General features: G+C 43.0%; 1 protein-coding gene across 1 annotated transcript; it reads right to left on the bottom strand.

The window, feature by feature from the left end:
• Window positions 1-18,554: 18,554 nt before the first annotated feature.
• Window positions 18,555-19,879, bottom strand: LOC123428392 (thiol protease SEN102-like). The gene has a single exon (XM_045112588.1). It carries the CDS (start codon window positions 19,747-19,749, stop codon window positions 18,787-18,789), a length of 963 nt encoding a protein of 320 aa, XP_044968523.1. The 5' UTR covers window positions 19,750-19,879; the 3' UTR covers window positions 18,555-18,786.
• Window positions 19,880-22,582: the final 2,703 nt, after the last annotated feature.

A 22,582-nucleotide genomic window follows, 5' to 3' on the forward strand; every position in this document is an offset into this window, starting at 1 on the left:
CATCCATAATAAGCTTCTTGGGGCGCCCGAGATCCCTATGACTCGCTGCAGGTAGTTTATACGGGCTAGTAACCTCCTCTCCTTTCTCTGCATCCACCAGTTTTCCCTCCGTGCTCCTGGATCCATCCTTCCTCCATGATAGACTATCACTGCCACTTCCCGATTTCTCATAGGATCGGGCTGCGCCGAAAGATCTTGTTCCTCCTGCTCCCCTTCCTCTTCCCCTCCAGGAACCCTCCTCTTCCCCATACATCTTCCTACGCCCCATGTCTGCACGAAGCCAGCCTCCAAACTGCGCCTTCTCCCCCTAGTCAGCTTAGTGCTGCAAGCCTTCTGCCCATGCCCCACAAGACCACAAATGTAGCAGAAATCAGGCAGGAACTCATACTCAAAGCGGCACCACGCACCATCCTCCCCATCCTTAGCACCATCAATCTTCATACTCCGTTTTTGTCTTTGTGTAGCCTCGTGCTCCTCATCATCCAAGGTAAATCCCCTCATAATCGGTTTGTCCAGCTTCATCCTTATTTTCACACGTAAGAATTTACCCATCGCGCTCCCATCCATGCCCATGTCCGCTTCAACAAAGTTCCCCACCACATTACCAATCTCCTCCGCCGCCTCTGCATTCATCGTACCAAGCGGGAGGTTGAAAATTCTCACCCAGATTGGTGTCTCGTTGAAATCATACTCCTCCAATCTCTTCCCCGGGTCATAATCCTCCACCACCATCAGATCCTTCTCAAACATCCACGGACCATCCTCCGGCGCCCTCCTCTTCCCCGATTCCTGGTTAAAGGTAAACACGAACAAGTTCTCCCCCACCTCCTTGCATTCAATGCCCTTAATCGGGCACCACACCCTCCCCAACGACAGACTGATTGCATCTGGATGAGCCAGCCTCTCCGAAAAAACCTTCCCCACCGCTTGCGCCGCCAAGGTCTTCCCCTTTTCCTTCATCGACACCTTGATCTTCACTCCCCTGCGTTCCTCCTCCGACAGCTTCAGGCCCCGCATCAGCCCGGCAACCGCCTCCATCTCTGCCTACTCCTCGATGTGTTTCGACGGTCTAGGGTTTGTGTGTTTTACGACCGTGCGACCCCAGAGCGCATGGAAGGCTTTGAGGTGGATGAGATCTACGCGAACGTGTTTGCAGGTGTTTCTCCATATCACAATGGCGGCGATCACAGATCCCGCCGACGAACAGGACAACCCGGACACACCCAAACCCTAATCGCCTCTGAGAATTACGGAGCACTCATAACCGCCACACCTGGGCGGACATCTCTTGACACTTCCCACGACGACTCTTGGTGAAAGGTGACGTGGGACTTATGGATAAACCAACCCTCTTTTATGCCACAAGGTTACCTATCCGGTTGGCCGTGACGTATATGTAGTTTTTTTTTGAACATGACGTATATGTAGTTAGCTTGAGGTTATGTGTTGATGTCTCGATGCAGCCATTATTTTTGGGACCTCCTATTCAACACGTTCAGCGCCGCCGAATCAAACCGGCGCTCACTACCGCGTCCAAGTGGGCCGGCCCACAAAAATGCAGCAGCAGCGAAAAAATAAGAGTAAATATTTTTACATCAGGGAGTCGAACTGGCGCCGTTGGGTTGCCAAGCTTGCTTGCTAACCAATACAGTCATCTCACACTATTGATGCGTTGTATCGCAACTATTTTATGTGCAATTCCGGCCACGCTGATCTAAAATTTAGAAGTTCATATATTTAAAAAAGAGGTTCAAGAATTTGTTCCAAAAAGAAAATGTGCAGGTATTAAAGAAACCTCATGAAAATTGAAAAAGTTCACTAATTTGAAAAAAAATCATAAATTTGAAAAAGTTTACAGAATTTGAAAAGCTCCAATAATTTCAGAAAATTTAATGAATTTTAAAAAGTTCATGAATTTGAAAAAACTTAACAGATCGAAAAAGTTCATGAAAATTTAGAAAAGTTCACGAAATTCATTTTAGTTCAAGAAAATTGAAAACATTACATCTATTTTTAAAATAGTTCATAAATATAGAAAAAAGTTCACAGATTTTCATCAAACGTTCTTGAATTTTTCAAAAAAGTTCACGAAATTTCAAAAGTACATTGATTTTAATAAATGTTCATATAATTTTAAAAGAGTTCAAAAATTTGGAAAAGTGGTTCAAAAACTTTGAAAAAGTGCATCGAATTTGACAAAAAATGTACACAAAAACCCAGTGAACTTTTTTACAGATTTCAAAATTCAACAAATTAGTTCATGAATTTGATAAAAGTTTTAGAAAATTTGTTGAACTGAAAAAAAAGTTCACATATCTGAAGAAAGTGCATCATTTTTTAAAAAAGTTCATCCATTCCAAAATAAGTTCATCAATTTTTTTAAAAGTTCATAAAAATTAGAAATAAAATCATCAATAATAAAAAAGTTAACGGATTTTGAAAATTAGCTCATGAATTTGAAAAAGAAATTAATCAAAACAAAGCTGCACTTTTTCGAAAAAAATGAAAAACTATATAAAAATAAAAGGTAATAAAAAGAGTAAAGAAAAAAAAAGAGAGAAACCGAAGAAAAAACAGTCTAAAAACCTAAATGAATAAAAAGGAAAAACTCCCTTCTACTAGGCTGGCCAATTACCGACCGCTGCAGGCGCCGGTTAAGAAAAATACAATTTAACCGGCGCCTGAAGCCCCATTAGGCATTATTTTTTGTCTCCTCTCTTAAGTATTTGGGCCGGCGTCACCAAAATTAGCCCAAAATGAAAACAGTCCGAATGGACCTCCATATATTAAAATCAGTCCGAACGAAACTAATAAAATAACTTAACAAAAAATCACCTAAACGGATGAAATTAAGAATATCACTTTATTTTAGTAGTAGGTATAGATATATACCTTACCTTATTATATTATTATTATTATATTTTTTACTAATAAAAGGACTATCATTTATTATACCACAGTAATTTTCATAGGTTGCGAACCAACATGTGTTGATGATTAGAGGGACTGTGGTATTCGTAGCCCATCAGAATTCAAGTTCTGGTGCTCACATTTATTTTTGGATTTATTTCAGGATTTTCGGCGATGCGCATTCAGTGGAAGGAGACATTTCCGTCGAGGATTAGACGTCTACAGTGATTTCGTAAATCTCAAGATGATATGTCGGCTCAGTAGTGTTCCTAGGCTGTAAGGTGTGCTTGTGTGCGTTGATAAAAATAAATATATACGTGTATATACGAGCATTTGCATCCGTACTGTCTTAAAAAAGTAATTTTCATACGCTTGGTCCATCGTTGGATTATCATCCGTGGTATGGAGAAGAGAACATCGTTTCGTACATGGGCCGGCCCTTTGACGATGCATCGCTCAAATCAGCCAATAAATAATTTGTGGAGCAGGGGAATCGAACCCACGTCTCCACTTTATTATGGATAGTATATATAAAAAAGGTTTAATATTTTTTCCTTACCCATAATTAAAAAAAAACTTTATTATGGTAAGGGAACCAGCTCGACTATGATTCAGTACTGTCAAAAGAAAGTTTTCGCTCGTATTAATTAATAGTACCACATATGAACAGTAAAATTTAAAAAAAATCAAAACCGCTTCGTAAAATTCTGAATTCTTTTTTTGTGATGAACTTTGATAAAAGTTCTAAGTTCTTTCAAATTTTCTTATAAGATCACATTCGAGTAAGGCGTGACAAAAAACGATACTCTGAAAATGCTATTTTCGAAAGCATTTTCAAACATTGATTTTATTTTTTTGCCACGCCTTTCACGAATATGATCTCATGATGAAAATTTTCAAGCACTTAAAGCATTTGTCAAAGTCCATCGAATATTCTATTTTTTAATTTTACTGTTCATGCGGGTGCATTTGAGCTCGAGCTTAAAAGGGTACTTTCCACCACATCGACGCTTTACACGAAATTACACCGCTTTATATATGTCAGCAAGTGCACATGGAACAAGCCTGGCAAGAAATAATGCGCGAATATAAAATATAATGAGTTGCGCTATAACAGGAATAAAGAGGGTACCTTGTGACAAGGAGATTCAATAAATATATGGGATGTACTCCTTCCAATCCTAAATATAAGTCTTTTATAGATTTTACTATAAAAAACTACATAGGGAGCAAAATGAGTGAATCTACACTCTAAAAGTACTTCTACATACATTCGGGATGTGTAATAAAAGAGAGGCCTAAAGTTGGTGGTGCGCTATAAAAGAACGACGAGAAAATTCTAAGAGGTCCGATAAGTGTCATATAAATGCTATTTATGTATTCTTTTAAAAAATACAAATTGCACTAAGAGACAACACACGAAACAAAATGAGCGAATCTACACTCTAAAGTATGTCTATATACATTCGGGATGTGTAATAAAAAAGGCCTAAAGTTGGTGGTGCGCTATAAAAGAATGACAAGAAAATTCTAGGAGGTCCGATAAGTGTTATATAATGCTATTTATGTATTTTTTTAAAAAATCTTCACGCTATAGCGACAATAAAGATTGGATGTATACGCCCACACTTTGACACTAAACAAACGTTTTTGCAACTTCAAAAAAATCTTATTTATGTATTCTTTTTAAAAAATCTTCACGTCTTTAATAAATATGCATGTGAAAAATAAATTCAAGAGTTGGAACAAAAATATTTGCACATAAAGAAATTAACGTGAGGTCATGGAGCGAAGCCAAGAGCTGGAATGATCTTGGACATGCGCTAAGTTGGTGACGCTTAACCACCCACGATGCATGTATGTATCCGTAGTATGCAAATGTATAATGTCTCCTATGATGGTGAGACCCTGCCAATGGATGGCATCAGTGGGTTCAAGAGCATGCAGGTGCTTGTTTTGGCAAACTGTGCGCTCTCTGGTTGCAAAGATTGGAGAGCCTCAGAGTGCTGGACCTTTCATGGAACAAGTTGGACGGAAAGATCCCGCTATGGTTGGGCAATCTGAATAATCTCTTCTACATCGACTTGTCAAAGAACCTGTTCAGTGGGGAGCTTCCTGAGAGCTTTACACGGATGAAGAGTTTAATCTCGAGTAATAGTAATTGAAGCGAGCATGCATCAATAGAAAACTTACCATTATTCATGAGGAAGAACTTATCTAGCAAGGGCAATACAACCAGATAAATCCTGTGGATCTTAGGCTAGATGTGTTTGGGATGAGATAGTGATTTATTATCTTATGGTAAACTCGATGAGCTCCCTCCAGCGACCGTCGCGAGGTGGTGACGATGGTGGGGAAGGAGAGAGAGATGCGGTAGCGGTGGTGATGGAGTTCTCATTGCTTCAGTGCTACCTTCTGGATCGGATTAGGGTTGAGAGTGGGGAACCAGTGGCGGCGGCAAACCTCGTGACATGTGCCATGGTCCCCACCTCCTCTATATATAGCACTGCGCGACAGGGGCCCACCAACCTTGCTTGGGCTGGACGCCCCCGATCAGGGCGTGGGTCAAGGTTTCAATGGATCGTTGGGCCTATTGAACGAGAGATCAATCTAACATTCTTCCCCTTGATCTCATCATATACTTTTAACATTTACTCGTTTCGTAACAAATCAATACATAGGGCATGTTTCATCGTTACAGCTCAATTGCCGATGGAATTAGACAGCCACAATGTACCTCTCTATTTTGAGACAGATTCTTTAACCTTGGGTCCTTTATTGTCCGGAAATTTTCGACTATATCATAAAACCCATGTCGATTGTGTGTTCTCCGAACACACTGGGCGGTAAGCCTTTGATAAGCAGATCTGGAAACACTTGTCTGTTGCTTTTATGCTTCAAGCATTTCTCCATAATTCTGGACTTTCTCCTTCACAACTCGTAACTCTTTGTCAGTGTGTTTGGCATCAACACTTGACTCGTTGTGATAGGAGCGAAAGAACTTAAAATGGTTATCGTTTGGTTCAACCATTATCAACTCCGGGTACAGGTAGCCTTAACCATTTTGCCTGTCCATCAGCCTCATATCATGCTATAACACATCTCTGCATCACATTGATGACAATTATATCACTCATTTGGAGATTTTCCACACAAAACTCTGAGTATGAAAGTTAGCGACAATTGTGGATTTCGCAATACATTTCACAAGTCCTGCCTTTGTACTCACAATCCTTTTAGAGCACTTATTTCTTTCAGCATGAGGCCGATATCTTTGAATCCATTCCATTGATTTATATATGGACTGGACATTGATAAAACAACCCGGATATATACGTGAACTGTGTCAGGTTAATATCTTGAGCTTCCTACAACTGAAGCATATGGTACCATATCCGTTTACAATCTTTTCTTATCAACTTTTGGAACACCATAGTTTCCAGTTCCATTACCCTTGACTATAAGAACAGGCGTGGGTTTTTCTCATATACATACTTTAGAGATCTTTCTTAGCATGTCCATGCGACATTCGTAATACCCCTTTTATTCTTTTGAACTCTGAGGACAAGAACTTCTTCTCTCCTCCTGCACTAGAATTGACATCACCACTAGCAAGTAGGACGTCATCCACATGCACGGGAATTGGGAAACGAATTTCCCATTCTATAACTTTGCATGAATGCAATTGTCCTCTCATTTTCTTTGCGCAAACTCTTTCGATTTAAGTCATGTTTTACACCTTTACATATTTCTTTTGGAGTCACATTTGCCTTGTAGACCCTTCATAAAGTCTACGTTAGTGAAATTCAAGTGGTGGAATTTCACTAACATAGACTTTATAGTAATCACAAGTATCTTATTTTCACATTCCTATAGACCATCAAAATCTCAAGTACTCGCACTTCTTTCATATGGGGTTGTCGTTGCTCTGTCATTGCCAAGAGGCAAATTAATTCTATAGTCACTCATTTCCAAAAGGCAATAGGTATTACAGGGACCTGTATCACAAGATCCCTTGTAGAGCTAACAACAGGTGTTGTATAGGTCATACAACATGCTCCCCCAGATTACTCCATCTTCACTAAAGAAATAGCGCATCTTTAAACTTTCTTCTTTATGGCACTTTAAGCACCATTGTTGTATTCCTTAGTCTGCTTTCAGAACTATAAAAGATCCGAAAATACAACTGTTTCTTTTCTTTAGGGGTATCATAATGACGGTACATGACTGCCGTACTCCCCTTGACAATCACATTCTTCATTAATGGATCACTTTAGATGCATAATGTGCATCACATCATCTAAAGTACAGAGGAGTCATGAAATACACTACAATGTATTTCATGTCTCTTTCTGCCCCTCGAAATGTGGCAAGAACTTTTCTGCCACAATTTCGAAACCCATTCATAGCTCTTATGAATTGAGGAAACTTCGATTATCTAGCTCATTCATCTTATCACTTCATGCAAAATGAAGTTATATGTTAACTAGTATGGGAGTACTTTTTCCTCATTTCATTTCAGAAACTCAACAGAGTTCTTTATAATTGTCACTTTTGCAAGTCACACTTGCATATCATTCTTGTCTTTAGGTTCGTCTGTTACTTTTATCCTTTCTGGATTTAGTGATTGCTTAATGACCATTACACATAAGGTGTACGGTCGATACTTGGAAAACTTAATAGCTACTCCATACTTTTCTCCCATAGTGGGACACATTAACCGTACATGAGTCATCATAACTTTCTCCTGTCATACACGACAAGACCTTTTGCCAAAATTTCTCCCGCCATACACGGATTGTTGACATAATACAATGTCAGGTTACGCAGGCATTTTTCCCAGACTTTTCCCGCCATGCGGGTAATTCCCTGTAAGGGACATAAATGCCATAATTGGCTCTTTTAACTGCATCAAATTCAGAAATAAATCTGAATTATCTTTGACACACATGCTTGATTCGACGTTGGTCAAATTAAGCATGCATGTATCTCAATCATATTGACTGAAAAGGAAGACTTCTTCATAGAGAGTACATGAAAGACATTCGTCAACCAAGACTCTCAGTGATATATCTCTTTTCTTTTCTTGAATTAATATCCAAGAGTTCTTTTCTTGTGAAGCCATTCTTTAGAGAGAATTTATTCCCTCAAGTTATGACCTTTCTTTTCCATCTTTCGGGTCACTAGTACCCAAACATTCGCTTTCATGAGTGAAAGCATGAAAAGAAAACTTTTAGTCTAGGAGAGCTTAGCAAATAAACAAACAATAATGAGCATAAAAAACCCTACGTTGGTCTGGTTAAAATTATGCACATTAAACCTTTTAAAACCTTTTTTGTATATTCTAAATCACCGTTGTGGCAGAATTAGAATAAAACATCATTCTTCTGCATTAATTCCATATCACCGTTGGGCAGAAATAAAAATAATGCATATAACTCATAGACAATGTGATGATATTATTTCTATTGAACAACTTTGCTAAGAAATAATCATCATCATTAACCATATTGCAGCAGAAATATGCGAAATATGCATTTCTTTATCTGTGCTCTGAATATTGATCACTTTGATACAAAATTTATCAGAGATTTAAGCTTTGAACATAAGATGACTCATACAATTATAATATTGTTATCATCAACGTTGGTGAGAAAACAACAATACCATATCTTAACTTTAAAAACAAACATCATTCTATTGTCATAGCGGAAACTGTTTGAATTTTATTTCACACACAAGGGAAAAACTTCGCTAATAATAGTTCTTCCAATTAAATTTTCCCGTTGGTTCCAATTTAATTGAAGGATTAAACATTTACTTTGCAGCGAAAAAACGTGAATATAAAATTCATGCACCTTTACAGAAAAATATTCTGTTGAAAATAAAAAATTCATGAACTTTATTTTCCTTTTATAAAATTCATGAACTTTTCTCTTTCTGAAAATCTTCCTTTTATTTTTCTCTGCAGAAAAATTATGTTACTATTACAGAAAAATATTCTGTCATAGTCAAAAAATTCATGAAATTTATAATCCCTTTTATAAAATTTATGAACTTTTATTTTTCTGAAAATCTTCTTTTATTTTCAAAACCTCTTATTTTTCTTTTCAGAAAAATCAACATTGCTTTTACAGAAACTTCGAACATTTTATTTCCTCTTTTCTAAACATATTTTCGTAGGAAAAAAAATGCTTAGAGAAGGCTTTTGTTTCTGCCTAAACAGAAAGTAAATCTGCTTAAAATAAAAGGAAAGTGGCCGGCTGGGCTGGCCTGAGACCTTTTCCCTCTTTCGGACCGAAAGGGCCACCTCCCCTTCGGCCACCAACCAGTGTAGCTGTGGGTTGCCTGGGCCTGCTCAGATTCGGCCCAACAGGCCCGACAGAACTAGGATTTCTGCTGCGGGCGATCTAAGCCGTCCATTCTCATCCAACAGTCCCCCGTGGGGATCGGACGTGCTAAAAGAGTCAGCCCGAGCCGGGTCTGAACCCTAGCATCCATTCCTCCCCAGCGCCGCTTGGTGTCTGTCTTCTCTCGAGCTCTGCTCCCGCATGCCCCTCGCGTGGCCACCGCGTTCTCAAGGAGCTTTCTGTGCGGCCAGCACGGCCAGCGCCTTCATCCCCGCGGCGCGGGCCACCCAGTGTCCAGCGCTCCTGCATCCCAGCTGCTGCTCGTTCCCGAGAAGCCCGCGGCGGCCGGGACTCCTTCCTCGCGCGCCGGCTGTTTCTGTCCCGCCGAACAGGTTTCCTGGAGCCCCGCGGCGGTGGTGTATCTTGGCCTGCGAGGTGGGTTTGGCCGCCGGCAGTGGAGACCACGGGTCCCGCGCCGCGCCGCGCCCTCTTCCCTGCTGGCGCCTTTTCTTGTTCCTGAGAGAGAGAGAAAAACAGAGCACCGTGGCCTCTCCTTTCGCCTGTCGCGCCCCGCGGTGGCAGGGACTTCTCCCTCGCGCGGTGGCCCTCAGGTCCCGCCGAGAAGCCCCGCGGCCGTGGCGTTCGACCAGCGCCTCCTCCCCTTTCTATTTCAGAGAGAGACACACACACACTCACAGCGCACCATGGCCTCCCCTTTCGCCGGCGACGCGTTCCCTTTCGGGGAGCGCGTCGCCGTCGAGTGGGTTGGCCGTGGTGCCTCGTTCCTTTCGGTGCCGCAGCGGCATGACCTTTGGCTCCGCCTCCGTTCCTTTGCCGGCGTGCGCGAGCACCTTCATGGTGAACGCGCCACCGTCAAGGGCGCGGTGGTGGTGCCCTTTGCCCTGGAGGGCTGGTACTTTACTTAGCATGTTCCCCTCTTTTTTTGTCTTGTTTTGGATCCGATCTGAATCCTTTCTTTGTTTTCCTGTTGGATCTAGATTCGTCCTTTGCCTCCGAGGAGGTAGGTTCTTCTTCCCCACACCTCGGCTTGCCGATGCGTGTGGGGATCGAGAGAAACAGGCGCGGCCGAGGCGGCGCTCTTTGCCGGAGAGGACTCCGGTGAATTTTTTACTTGTTCTTTTGCTTTTCATCTTGTTCTTTGCCCTTTTCTAGGGTTCATATTGGGGTGGGGACATCTTTACTTGTGTCTTTCAACCGAAAACGCATCTAAAGCCTTGTGGCCCTGGTACCATTGATAGATCATGTGGATCTTAGGCTAGATGTGTTCGGGATGAGATAGTGATTTATTACCTTATGGTGAACTCGATGAGCTCCCTCCAGCGACCCTCGTGAGGTGGTGACGACGGTGGGGAAGGAGAGAGAGATGCGGTAGCGGCGGTGATGGACTTCCCATCGCTTCAGTGCTACCCTCTGGATCGGATTAGGGTTGAGAGTGGGGAACCAGTGGCGGCGGCGAACCTCGTGACATATGCCATGGTCCCCACCTCCTCTATATATATAGCACTGCGTGACAGGGGCCCACCAACCTTGCTTGGGCTGGACGCCCCCGATCAGGACATGGGTCAAGGTTCCAATGGGCCGTTGGGCCCATTGAACGAGAGATCAATCTAACACAACCATGTCAGCAGCTTCCCGCCATCGCTGATCCTCTCTAATAATTTGTTTGGTGGGCCAGTCTCACCAGGCTTTGGCCATGTTGTGAAGCTTCATTTGCTGGATTTGAGCTGGAACAACTTTTCAGGCCGAATTCCTGATGAGTTCTTGAATATGTCGAGCTTGGAAGTCTTAAATTTGGCCCACAATGATCTCAATGGGTTCATACCGTCATCTCTAACAAAGCTGACATTTATCTCCAAGTTTGATGTCTCGTACAACAACCTCACTGGAGATATCCCAACAGGGGGCCAATTTTCCACATTCACAAGTGAGAGTTTCATGGGCAATGCTGCACTATGCCTTCGTCGGGATGGCCCCTGCTTCGGACAGGTTACTTTTGAAGGAACAGAAAATAATGGCACGGATACCATATCCACAATGCCCGCGATGACATACATCACGGCGGAAGCGGGATTCGCTTTTGGGCTTTTGACCATCTGTAACACACTGTTCTTCGCAAGGGCTTGGAGGGCCGCATATTTTCTGGCGGTTGACAGGTTCTTTGATATGCTCTATGTCATAATAATGGTGAAGGTGAACAAGCTCAGAAGAAAATGGGAGGATAAAGAGCATACTTAGAACAAGTCGGGCATGGCTCTTGGCAGCTTCTATCTCGGCGACTTGCGTGCACATGTTTTCTTTAAAGTGTTAACTTTATATGTTGGCTCCTTTTTCCCAGCTTATTGTGTCTTCCTTGCTACCGCCTCAGGTGTCATTAGGTGGATAGATTCAGTAGCAGGGGTCGTATGGTTAGGTCTTGAGTTCCTCTTCATGGTGAGAACAATATTGTTTGTGATATATGCATTGATACAACAAAATTTATGAACTGTATGGTGGATGTTAATCTAAAGACTGCCCGCTGTTCTCCGCGTGGAGCATTACAATCTGCGCTGTCCCTTCCTCTGTTTGGCAAATTGAAAATGACGCTTGTAAAATATTTCGATTTCTTTCTATCAAATCTTTTTTTTAGTTTCTCTGTGTACTGCTTCTGGTATTTCGGTTTGTGTTACTGTAAGTGCGACTGTTGCTTAGGCTAGTTCTAGTTTTAGCAAGGCTTTTGGTCCTCGTGAGCAGGCAAAAGAAAAGGAAATGCTGTGTCAACTCCTGCAGGAAAATATGTGTGAGACAGAAACATTGCTTTAAAACCTTCATGCTTCTGCCGGAAAACTGACCGTTGCAGCAGAAACTAGGAGAAGAGCCAGAGGGGCGATGGTTGAAAATGATGAGTGCAACTCCCACATAGATTGCTGTCGTGTCGAGGTTCTTAGACTTAAGGGAATCATGGAATTCTGCTATACTCTCTCCGTTCCTAAATATAAGATCTTTTAGAGATTGTACTATAAACTATATACGGATGTACATAGACATATTTTAGAGTATAGATTCACTCATTTTGCTCCGTATGTAGTCTCCTAGCGAAATTCCTAAAAGGTCTTATATTTCGAAACGGATGGAGTAGTTCTGAAAATGAATTGCTGTCAGCTGGCTAAGTTGCCATGAATATATCTCAATTAAAGAGCATTTGAAGTGCTTTCAACTGAGGACTGATGGTCGACAAGGACCCTGGGCGTGGGATGAGCTGTAAAAGACCATAATATGGTTGAAGACGTAGTTTTGAAAATGATTTGCTGCATTAAGTGGCTAAGTTGCATGTCCAAGTTGAGCCGTTTCAAAGCTGCGTTAAGACTGTTAAACATATGATTGTACCGGTTATCAGTTGTGTCGTGTTGGGTTCAGAGACCTAACCGGCCGGAGGTTGTGGTAGTTAGCTTAAGTTAGGAAGTTAGAGGATATCTTTATCTCTACCTAAACTTATTCTTTAAGTTGTAATCTCTTGTAACTATCGAGCTTGTATGCGCTATCAGGGAGGTGCGCCCCTGTTATATAAACACGTACAGCGTCGCCTCAAAGGGCACGACACTTTTCGCCTATGGCACATGGTAATTAGAGCCATTCTTTTCCAAATCGTCTAGATCAAAACTCCACCAGTGCACACCATGTCGTCCTGTCGTCCTCCTCCGGTGCTTTTTAAGTTGGCCTCAATGGCCAAGTCACGGAGAAGCTATCTCGCACGAACTACATCCTCTGGCGCGCGCAGATCACACCGCAGCTGAGAGGTGCGGGCGTCTTCGGCTACGTCGACGGCGCTGTACCGAAGCCGGCCAGGATCCTCTCCACCAAGGACAAGGATGGGAAGGAACCCACCGAGCCGAACCCTCTCCATCCCATGTGGGTGCGAGAGGATCAGCAGGTGCTCGGATATGTGTTGAACAATCTCACCAAGGAGGTGCTTGTCCAGGTGACCACGATCACCATGTTGCACGAGCTTTGGACGGCACTATCGGGCATGTTCTCCTCGCAGTCGCTGAGCCACGTCAACAACATCAGTAACTCCCTGGTGAACGCCTAGAAGGGCAACAAGACCCTCGCCACGTACTTCGCCGAGATGCGTGGCTTTGTTGATGAGCTTGCCGCCGCCGGGAAGCCCCTCCAGGATGACGAGCTCATCTCCTACATCCTCCACGGCCTCGACATGGACTTCCAGCCCCACGTCTCCGCCCTTGACGCTCGCACCACTCGGGTATCCATTGATAAACTTTTCTCAGTGTTAAGTAATTTTGATCAAAGGGTAGCACAGTACCAGGGATCAGGGGGCTTCAAGTCTTCTGCAAACCTTGCGGCGCGTGGGCGCGGCAGCTACTCTCGTGGTCGTGGTCCTCTCGCTCTAAAGCCAATCAAGGAGGTGGAGGCAACAACGGCGGCTCCAACTCCCGCAACGGTCACCCTGCCTCGAAGAACAACCGGGGTTGCCGTGGCGGGTCCAACAACCGGGGTCGCCCTGATGCTGTTCGTTGCCAGATCTATGGCAAACCAGGACACTCCGCGAAGGATTGTTGGTACCGGTTCGATGAAGATGAAGCTGCCTCCGAAGATGATGAGAAGGTTGCTGCCGGCGCTGATGGCTCGTATGGTGTCGATACCAACTGGTATCTTGATAGTGGTGCCACCAATCACCTTACCGGCGAGCTAGAAAAGGTGACCCTCCGAGAGAAGTACCATGGCAAGGACTAGATTCATACCGCGAGCGGTGCAGGTATGAGGATACGTCACATTGGTCATTCAGTTATTACTACCCCGCATAGTAGAATTCATCTCAGATTTTTTTTTGAATTTTCCTAGCGCCAACAAAAACCTTCTATCTGTTCATAGAATTACCCTTGACAATCATGTCTATATCGAGTTTCATCCCTTCTTCTTTTTTATTAAGGATCTGGCCACGAAGAAAACACTATCGAGGTAGATGCGTTCGAGGTCTTTACCCGTTGATTCCGGAGCTTAGAAGAGTCAATAAACAAGCTTGTGGTGCTATCAAGCTTTCCTCCACATGATGGCATGATCGTCTAGGACATGCTTCTTTTTCTTTAGTAGAAAGTTTGCTTAAAAAGAATAAGCTCCCGTTTGTTGGTAAGCGCAATGTTGAAACTATTTGTGATTCTTGCTAAAGACCAAAAAGCCATCAATTACCTTATCCTATCTTCATGAGTGTTTCTATTAAACCATTGCAATTAATCTTTTCTGATGTATGGGGTCCTGCCCCTAGTTCGTTTAGTAGACACACATATTACGTGAGTTTCATTGACGACTATAGCAAATTCTCGTGGATCTATCTTCTCAAGAAAAGATTCGATGTGTTTCAAGTTTTCAAAAACTTCCAAGCACTTGTTGAAAGACAGTTTGACTGCAAAATTCTTGCTGTCCAATACGATTGGGGAGGAGAGTACGAAAAATTAAACTCTTTCTTCCAAACTCTTTGTGTTTCACATCATGTGTCATGTCCTCACGCTCATCAACAAAACGGCTCCGCTGAACGCAAGCATAGGCACATTATTGAGGTTGGCCTTGCTTTGCTAGCCAGTGCCTCCATGCCTCTAAAATTTTGGGATGAAGCGTTTCTTATTGATGTACACATTATAAACATGCTTCCTAGCCGGGTCATTGACAATGACATTTCTATTGAAAGACTTCTCCACACCAAACTAAATTATACCTCTCTCCGTGTTTTTGGTTGTGCCTGCTCGCCAAATCTCCGTCCCTACAATAAACGAAAGCTCATGTCCCGTTCAACACAATGTGTCTTTCTTGGGTACAATGCTCAGCATAAAGGTGTCAAATGTCTTGACATTGCAACTCGTCGTGTGTACATCTCTCATGATGTTGTATTTGATGAGACAAAATTCCCTTTTTCTGATCTTCATTCCAACGTCGGTGACATGCTTCGCAAAGAGATACTTCTCTTGCCACCTCATTTGGTTAGTCATGATAAAGGGGGAACTGATAACTGCAATGATCATATGTCGACTAACCCTCCTAACCATATGCATGAGCTTTGTGATGATATAGGAACTTGCAGCAATAAAGAAGCTGCAGAAAATAAATCGGAACATGCTGAAGAAAATAATTATCGCATGTGTCACGCCGGCGGGAGCATATCCACCTTGGGATCTGCTCAACCAGATTCAGCGGTCCCCGTCGCTGCTGCGCCAGGCGTAATTGTCGCTACACGTGCCCCAGTGCTCGACACGCGGCGGCTTGTCTCCGACCGTGACGGCGCGCGCTTTGCCACCCAACCGGTGGTCTAGAGGCGGCGTGATGCAACTCGCACAACAGGCGCGGGACCGGACTCCAACTCCAACGGCGCCTCGACACCTGGTCGGTTGCGATCTTCTGTGCTTCCTGAGCAACAGCTGTCGGCCACACAGTATGTGCACCATGACCAGGCAGCAACAAATTCAGCGACGGTTGCTGGCGCAGGTGAACCAGCCGAAGGATCTGCCTCAGGTTCAGACTCTGGTCTGTCTCTTGATCAGCCCACTGGATCTTCAGCACAGCAGATCGACCAAGTACCGCGGCACACAATACTTCAAAAAGGGGTAATTGCTTCTGTTGATTATAAACACATAACCAAATACAGTATGGTTTGCTCTACAGGTGAACCCGGTGAGCCTCATACACTTGGGGAAGCTCTTGGTGATGAAAAGTGTAGGAAGGCAATGCATGAAGAATACGTGGCACTACAGAAAAATAAAACTTGGCATTTGGTTCCTCCACAACAAGGTAAAAACCTTATTGACTGCAAATGGGTTTTTAGGATCAAGAGGAAATCTGATGGAACAATTGATCACTATAAGGCCAGACTAGTAGCAAAAGGTTTTAAGCAATGGTATGGTATAGACTATGAGGACACTTTTAGTCCAGTTATAAAAGATGCTACCATTCGCCTTGTTTTGTCTATTGTTGTGGGGTGGAGTCTTCGACAGCTAGACATACATAACACGTTTCTTCATGTTGTTCTGAAAGAGGAAGTATATATGAAACAACCACCTGGTTTTGAGAACAAACATGCACCATCTCATATATGCAGGCTTGATAAGGCACTGTATGGATTGAAGCAAGCTCGAAGAGCATGGTACTCTCGTCTCAGCAAGAAAATGCAAACACTTGTTTTTGTCCCTTCAAAGTCTGACACCTCGCTATTCATCTACAATAAGTTCAATACATCCATATATGTACTTATTTATGTTGATGATATTATTGTCACTAGCTCTTCTGATAAGGCAATAACAAGACTTTTAAAAGATTTGAGTTCTGAATTTGCCCTGAAGGATCTTGGAGATTTGCATTATTTTCTAGGGATTGAAGTTAAAAAGCACAAGAATGGACTCCATCTCTCCCAAGAAAAGTATGCAATCGACTTGGTAAGAAAGGCTGGCTTGTAGGGTTGTAAAACCTGCACCTACTCATGTGTCTAGTACATATAAGATGTCTCTTACAGAAGGAAAACTATTTAGTTCAGATGATAGCACAAAATACAGAAGTCTAGTAGGTGCACTCCAATATTTGACACTTACGAGACCTGATATCTCTTTTGCTGTCAACAAACTGTGTCAATTCCTTCATGCATCCACTACTGTTCATTTGACTGTTGCGAAACGTATAATCAAATATGTGAGAAATACTTTGAGTATTGGTCTCAATTTTGGTAGGTCATCCTCTAGTCTTGTTAGTGCCTTTTCTGATTCAAATTGGGCAGGTTGTTTGGATGATAGACGCTCAACTGGAGGCTTTGCAGTATTCTTTGGACCCAATCTTATATCATGGTGTGCTAGAAAACAAGCTACAATTTCTAGGTCTAGTACAGAAGCAGAGTACAAGGCACTGGCTAATGCCACAACAAAAATTATATGGGTGTAATCTATTCTTAAGGAACTTGGTATAAAGAGTACTCAAGCTCCTTGTGTGTGGTGTGACAATCCGGGAGCCACATATCTCTCAGCAAATCCAATTTTTCATGCAAGAACAAAGCATATTGAAATAGATTTTCACTTTGTTAGAGAAAGGGTTTCTAATAAACTCTTGGACATTCGGTTTATACGTTCTGAGGATCAGGCTGCTGATGGTTTCACCAAAGTCTTGCCTACACGAAGTTTTGAAGACTTCAAGCATAATCTTAACTTGATGAAGCTATGATTAAGGGAGGGTGTTAAACATATGATTGTGCCGGGTTATCAGTTGTGTCGTGTTGGGTTCAGAGACCTAACCGGCCGAAGGTTGTGGTAGTTAGTTTAAGTTAGGAAGTTAGAGGATATCTTATCTCTACCCAAACTTATTCTCCAAGTTGTAATCTCTTGTAACTATGCAGCTTGTATGCGCTATCACGGAGGTGCGCCCCTGTTATATAAACACGTACAACGCCGCTTCAAAGGGCACGATGCTTTCCGCCTATCGCACAAAGACCGCTGCTGCTGCTCAGTTTATTTGAATCATGCGTGCACAATGTTTAAATCAAGTCCATTCCAAACGCAAGGCTAAGAATACAATACAAGTAGAAATAGACCCGATTCTGAAAGCTGGGTTACTGAAGCTTACTTAAACTGGACCTACGGGAATATGCGTGCAAGAAACAGTATTGCCTTAGATCCATATTAGTTGTCGTTGAAATGGATGTATCTTGAATCGAAGGGAGTAGCAGAATTGATAAATGTAAATATTAGCCGGCTATAAGCAACAAGGAAGAACAATGAGCAAGGCGCCTATTCGTTAAGCATCTCGAGAAGGAAGAGTATTGATCGAAGCCTTCATCACGCTTCACAATCACAATCCATTCTTACTACATATCATCACATACACTTGGACGGTAAAATATACTAGTCTTCGTTATCTGCTCTGAATAAGATACACATATGCGATCGAGAAAAAAAACCTTACACCTGCTAGCTAGGCTGCTCAAGGATATCGGTGGGATTGGGTGATATCTTAGATCTCCACACTGGAATGATCGGAAAGGATAGGATGGTGCGTAGGCCCTGCGGGCTGCACTCATCGCATGCAAGAAAGAGTACCGCCTCAAATCCATATTTGTCCCTTAAATGGATGTATCTAGCATTGAACGTCTAGACACATCCGTTTCAGTGATAAATAATATGGATCAAATGGAGTAGCAGAATTAATAAATGTAAATGTCGGCCGGCTATAAGAAACAAGGAAGAACAACGAGCAATGAGCCTATTCATTAAGCACGTCAAGAAGGAAGAATAACGGTCGAAGCCTTGAGCACGCTTAAAGATCACAATCCATTGTTACTACAGATCATCACATGCACTGTGACGGCAAAATAGACTAGTCTTCGTTATCTGCTCTGAATAACATAGACAGATGCAGACCGGAAAAAAAGCCTTACACCTGCTAGCTAGGCTGCTTAGGGATATCGGTGGGATTGGGTGATATCTTAGATCTCCACACTGGAATCAACGGAAAGGATAGGATGGAGCATGGGCCCTGCGGACCTCCCTCATCGCGTGCCATGTACATCATGACCCCATTTGCGGCCCCACGAGTTCTTTAAGATCCAGTATTTTCGTTGAAATGCGTCTATGTCATAACCAACCACCAAGACGGTGTGGGTGGTGGTTTTGTTGCATGGACCGGTGTACACGCCCATGTCCTCGCTATAATAGTGGAAGTATATGTCGACCCCGATGTCCACTGTGACGGGCTGGACCGCAACCGCCGCCATCAAAGCCCTTTCGTTGCTGTATACTACACGAAACCGTTCTATGGAAGCAAAGCGAGAAAGACCATCCGACTTCATGTAACACCGATGCTCAATGCCGTCGTATGGGTAAGCCCTCTCCGTCGCTATACCGTTCTTTTTTATGAAGTCGAAAGCTCTCCACACCATACCACATCTGCAACCACGGTTATCTTTGTCGCAGTCGATGAGCATCTGTGGTGATAGATCCTCGAGCTTGCCAGTCTTGATAGCAGTTATGCCCTCCACAGCGCCAACGGCTGTGAAGGCCCAACATGAGCCGCAATAATCCCCTTGTTTCTTGACACTTGTCACCGCATTCTTGTCCCGCCAATCAACGCGGTCAGGGAGGTCCCCATTGGTGACCGCGGTATGAGGCATGTAATCGATGTCGTCTGGGAGGTGGCTCGTCGAGGTGCAATCAGCTTCGACGTTGGGTAGTTCAGCATGGGTCCTGTCGGCGAAAATGTTGAGTCCGAGCTTGAAGTGCGTATCGCCCTGGTTATTCTCATGAATGAAGCGCACATTCTGTTTGAAGATGCTAAAGCGCATCGACTTCTCATCGGGGTCATGTGCCACCTCATTGAATGCACACCATCGCTCATAGAGATCCCAAAGTGACTCCTCCGACTCTAGGTCTTGATCAGTAATGCCCATGCTCATCACTGGCGCAAGAGTTGCAATCGCGATGGCGACCACCAGTAGTATTGCCATGGTCGCCATGTTTAAACCACCCTGCACAGCACAACATATAATAGCCCAGTCAGTTTATATAGTTTATTCAACTACTAAGGCCCTGTTTGGAATCATAATAGATTATAATAATCTGGATTATGAAGATAGATTATATAATCTGGTTTATAAAAATAATCTAGGTGGGCATGTTTGGAGGCCAGATTATATAAACTGTAATCCAGGTTTTATATTATACAATGACATGTATGTCCTCTGTTTTTTAACTACAAAGGTAATAATCTAGATGAGCATGTTTGGAGGACGATGGCGGTGGCAGTAGGTAATTATCTCCAAGTTTCCAAGGGTGGTGGGTCATTAGTAATCTATAATCTGATTTTAGCTGGGGTAGAGTAGATTATGAGTTTTTAATAATCTGGCCATCTAGTTTTTATAAACTGCAATATAATCTGTACTGTTTGAAGACATAATAGATTATAAAAACTGGATTATATAATCTGAGTGTATCCAAACAGGGCCTAATATGCATTAAGTGTATTGATAAAAGTTCAACTACAACTTGCTTTGTTTGGTAACGGAAGAGAATTCCCTCCTCGAAACCCCATGGACGCAACCAAATGCTCTACGGGAGAAACACCACAGGGAAACCGTAAGGCAAAATGGTTAGTAAAGAGAAAGAAAATAAGTACTCCCTGTAAACTAATATAAAATCTTTTAGATCACTAGTACTCCGTATAGGATCTAGATCTTAAATCATAAATATAAGATCTAAGATCTAGACCTTATATTAATGAACTAAAAGATCTTATATTAGTTTACAGAAGGAGTAACTTCGATCATCATTGCTCATATGATTCAATTGATCCCCCACAAACAAGAAATCCGCAAAAAAAAACATGAAAAGAAAAAACTAGCAGGGGGGCGGCTCCCTCTCACACGGACACCTGTAAGAAACAAATACAGACCAACAGTGGCACCCAAAAGAAGCCTGGGTTCCCAATCAACAACACACAAAGAATAGCGTCATGGGGAAGACAGTTTACCACATTCCTCCTGTTCTTGAGGCGTACTAGATCCTTGAAGGGGGGGGGGGGGGGGGGGGGGGGGTCCGTGGTCCATAGCAAGTAGCACACGTGGTATGGAAGAGAAGGACATGCTTTTGGTGGGTGGAGTCACAAAGCATCTGCTTTTATAGATTATTCAAACTATTTTTTTAGTGTAGAGCACTCCTAAAAATCTAGGATATATATTAAGCTATATCATATCTCAAAATTTATGCATCATATCTCCAGCTATATCATATCACAAAATTTATGCACCATATCTCGAGCTATATCATATATATTAAATAAGTATTTAAATATAACCGAGCTATATATCATATACATTAGATAAGGATTTAGACATAAGATCTCCGGTGGTACTTCAAATGTACTCCGTCCGTTCTTAAATATAAGACCTTTTAGAGATTCCGCTATAGACTACATACGGAGCAAAATGAATGAATGCACATTTTAAAATATGTCTAGATACATCCGTATGTAGTTCATAGTGAAATCTCTACAAGGCCTTATATTTAGGAACGGAGGAAGTATCATATCTTAAGCTATATCATATACATTAAATAGTTGTTCAGATGCAAATTCTATAAGGATATTTCTATTGCGCCATGTCTTTATCATATATATTGAATATGTGTTTTGATACAACTTCTCTAAGGGCACTCCCAATGAATCATATCTTAACATATATTGCGTACATTAAATATGTGTTTGGATACAACTTCTAAGGGCAGCCCGGAGCTCCGCCTTTGACCATATCTTAGTCACTACATCTAAACAAAAAAAAATATGTAGGACTCTATTTAATGAGGAGGGAGACACCATATCTTATTTTAAATATAATTCTCTTTCTAGTCGTGGTTTTTTTGTAAAAAACCCCTTCGTTTTTTAGGATTCAACCCGCAGTCCCTTCATAAGTGGATTTGAGAAAAGCGCTTTATTTTTTTTAAAAAAAACCTACATTTGTAAGAATTTCAATCGCGATCCTTTGGTTCATCTTATCCAGACGCTTCCTCTCCAGCCGTGGCGAGGTGAGGGGCGGCGCAGGAGGAGGGAGGCCGCCTCCATCGGGTCGTCGCCGGCCGTGGTCGCGTGGGGGGAGGGAGGCCGCCTCCATCTGGCCGCCGCTCGACGTGCTCGTGCGAGGGGAGGAGGCTGCCCACATCTCCATCTGGCCGCCACCGGCCATGCTCGCGCAGCTAAATTAGGTCGGAAGCGAGGCTGCTGTCCAGATCCAGAGCACGTGCGGCGAATGAAGCCACCACAGTCGCGCACTCCAGGAGTGAATGGTAAGATCAGGCCATGACAGAGGATCTCAAAGGCCATGGCACGTCTTCTGCTTGCTCACCAACAGGGGGGGGGGGGGGGTTGTTGCTGCTCTGGCCGGCCACCGCGACCGCACACTTCACGAGTGGAGGGGGTGGGGTGACGTCAAGCCGTTCATGGATGCGCTAGATAGAGAAGAGGAGGAGCACAAACGCTGGGTGATGAGAGGAGAAATGGCGATGTGGATAAGAGGCACACAATGGGTTGTGTGGCGCTCTTGCTTTCTTCAATGAAATGAACTTGGTGTTGTGCTCTACCGACTGGAAGCTGTTGGATACTATGCGGCATCCATGCTTGTATTTGGGTCAACGTTGGAATGATTATCTCTGATTTTTGTCGTTGGTGGCTGAACAACGCATCTCATGTCATCGTCCTGCTCTCTGCTCTTTGTCATCTTATCTCTGATTTTTGTTGTGCTACATGTGCAGGTGTTTGTGGCAGTACGAGTTATTAGAATCCACGAGGAGCAACAAGAA

Source organism: Hordeum vulgare, chromosome 2H, assembly GCF_904849725.1.
Source record: "Hordeum vulgare subsp. vulgare chromosome 2H, MorexV3_pseudomolecules_assembly, whole genome shotgun sequence".
Taxonomy (NCBI): Eukaryota; Viridiplantae; Streptophyta; class Magnoliopsida; order Poales; family Poaceae; genus Hordeum; species Hordeum vulgare.

Coding starts and splice junctions, on each gene's coding strand:
- LOC123428392 (XM_045112588.1), bottom strand. CDS start 19,749: ATGGCGACCATGGCAATACTACTGGTGGTCGCCATCGCGATTGCAACT.